Raw genomic sequence first — 1478 nt, 5'->3', positions numbered from 1 at the left:
GTGGTGAGTTCCTTCCCGTGACGTCTTTGTGTGTTCCCAAGATGGCCTGAGAACTCACGTTGACTAGGCCACTGTCGACGACGGAAGATCCGTTGTATCCCATCCACATCTGATGTCCAAGGCCGCTGCGTCAACTGTATTCGACTGAAGAAGGAATGCAGCTTCTTTCCCGTCGACCAGCAGCCGACCGCCGATGCTAGGCCCAAAGCGCCGTCACGAGCGTCCACCAGCTCCAAGATGGATTCTGCGTCTCCCTCGCCCGCATTGGCTCCACGACATCCCCCTGAAGGACTATCTACGGGTCTGCAATACTCGCCGTTAGATGTACCTGGAGCACAGAATGTTGCACCGCAGTTGGGTATGAAGACTACTGATGCTGAAGGTTATTCTTCGGAGTCAAAATGTAAGCAACGCCGCGTCCTCGTGGGCCGGTAACGTTCGCTAACTTGAAGAAACAAGTGACATCGAGTGCTAGCTCTAGACACTTTGACATGGGTGGACCGCAAATGCAGAATTGGATGGCTGCCGAGGGCAGTCCTAATCCCGCAACAAGACCGCTTGACTCGAACGCGTCCTGGAGAGCCTATGCAGGCACCGATTCTCCCATTACACCGTCCTTCTCGCCATACACACCGAATGCACCAAACCCACCAGCAGGCTGGGCCTCAGCGTCAAACTCCGAACACGGCGTTCGGGAAGACATACCCTGGACGGCCTACGCCCCCGCTCCACCTCGAGCTGTGTCTTATAGCAGCGAAAGTCACGTTTCTCCGCCGTACCAGTCGATTCAGCAACATGGACGGCCGTTTGAGCGAACGGGACACAATGTGCCTGCTGACATGTACCCTCAGTCTGTGCAGACCAATGTTACTGTTTCCGGAAGTGGCCCGGCTTCCACCATGACGCAAGGAGGCTCGGTTCCTGGTGGTGTTCTGCCATCAAACAATTACGGATCGTGGCAACAGCAATATCAATTTTCGAGACCGTCTGGAGAAGGTTACGGGAATTGGGCGTACGGCGACCAAGGCTCGCACCCATCTGTTCATCCAAGTGAACAGATACCAACATCCAATGACCACCCTGCGCAACCCGTCGGCATGTATTACTCGGGTCGGTAGGAAGACTGCAACTTCAGCACCACTGCCACCACACCTGTCGACCCAAGTGTGATGTCATGAGGAAAGGCAGAAAATACATACACCCCTCGTTCAAACCTTGGACGCGCTGGTGTAAAGGCAGCGATTTTAAAGGACACGCGAAAAACGACATGATCAGACGTGGATCGTTCATGCACGAAGACGTATCGGGCAACCGCAGCGTCGTGATGGAAAGAGTGTGCGCGGAGGCGAGCACTAAGCGAGTCAGGGGTCCAACTCTGATGCGGTAACGATGACGTTGACAGTATACAGACACCTCGCGGCGTAGAGGTTCTTCTAGATAAGTTCTGGTTTGGGAGAAAGAGTACTGACGAGGAATGT

General features: G+C 54.5%; 1 protein-coding gene across 1 annotated transcript; it reads left to right on the top strand.

Annotated features, from left to right (window-relative positions):
- Window positions 1-237: 237 nt before the first annotated feature.
- On the top strand, window positions 238-1118 carry VDBG_04453 (conserved hypothetical protein; the record flags this gene model as incomplete). Its single annotated transcript, XM_003004801.1, has 2 exons — window positions 238-403; window positions 460-1118. 2 exons carry the CDS (start codon window positions 238-240, stop codon window positions 1116-1118), a joined length of 825 nt encoding a protein of 274 aa, XP_003004847.1.
- Between the last annotated feature and the right edge of the window lie 360 nt (window positions 1119-1478).

Source organism: Verticillium alfalfae, genomic scaffold, assembly GCF_000150825.1.
Source record: "Verticillium alfalfae VaMs.102 supercont1.5 genomic scaffold, whole genome shotgun sequence".
Taxonomy (NCBI): Eukaryota; Fungi; Ascomycota; class Sordariomycetes; order Glomerellales; family Plectosphaerellaceae; genus Verticillium; species Verticillium alfalfae.
Note: the sequence above shows the minus strand (reverse complement) of the source record. Positions and strands in the feature narration are given on the sequence as shown.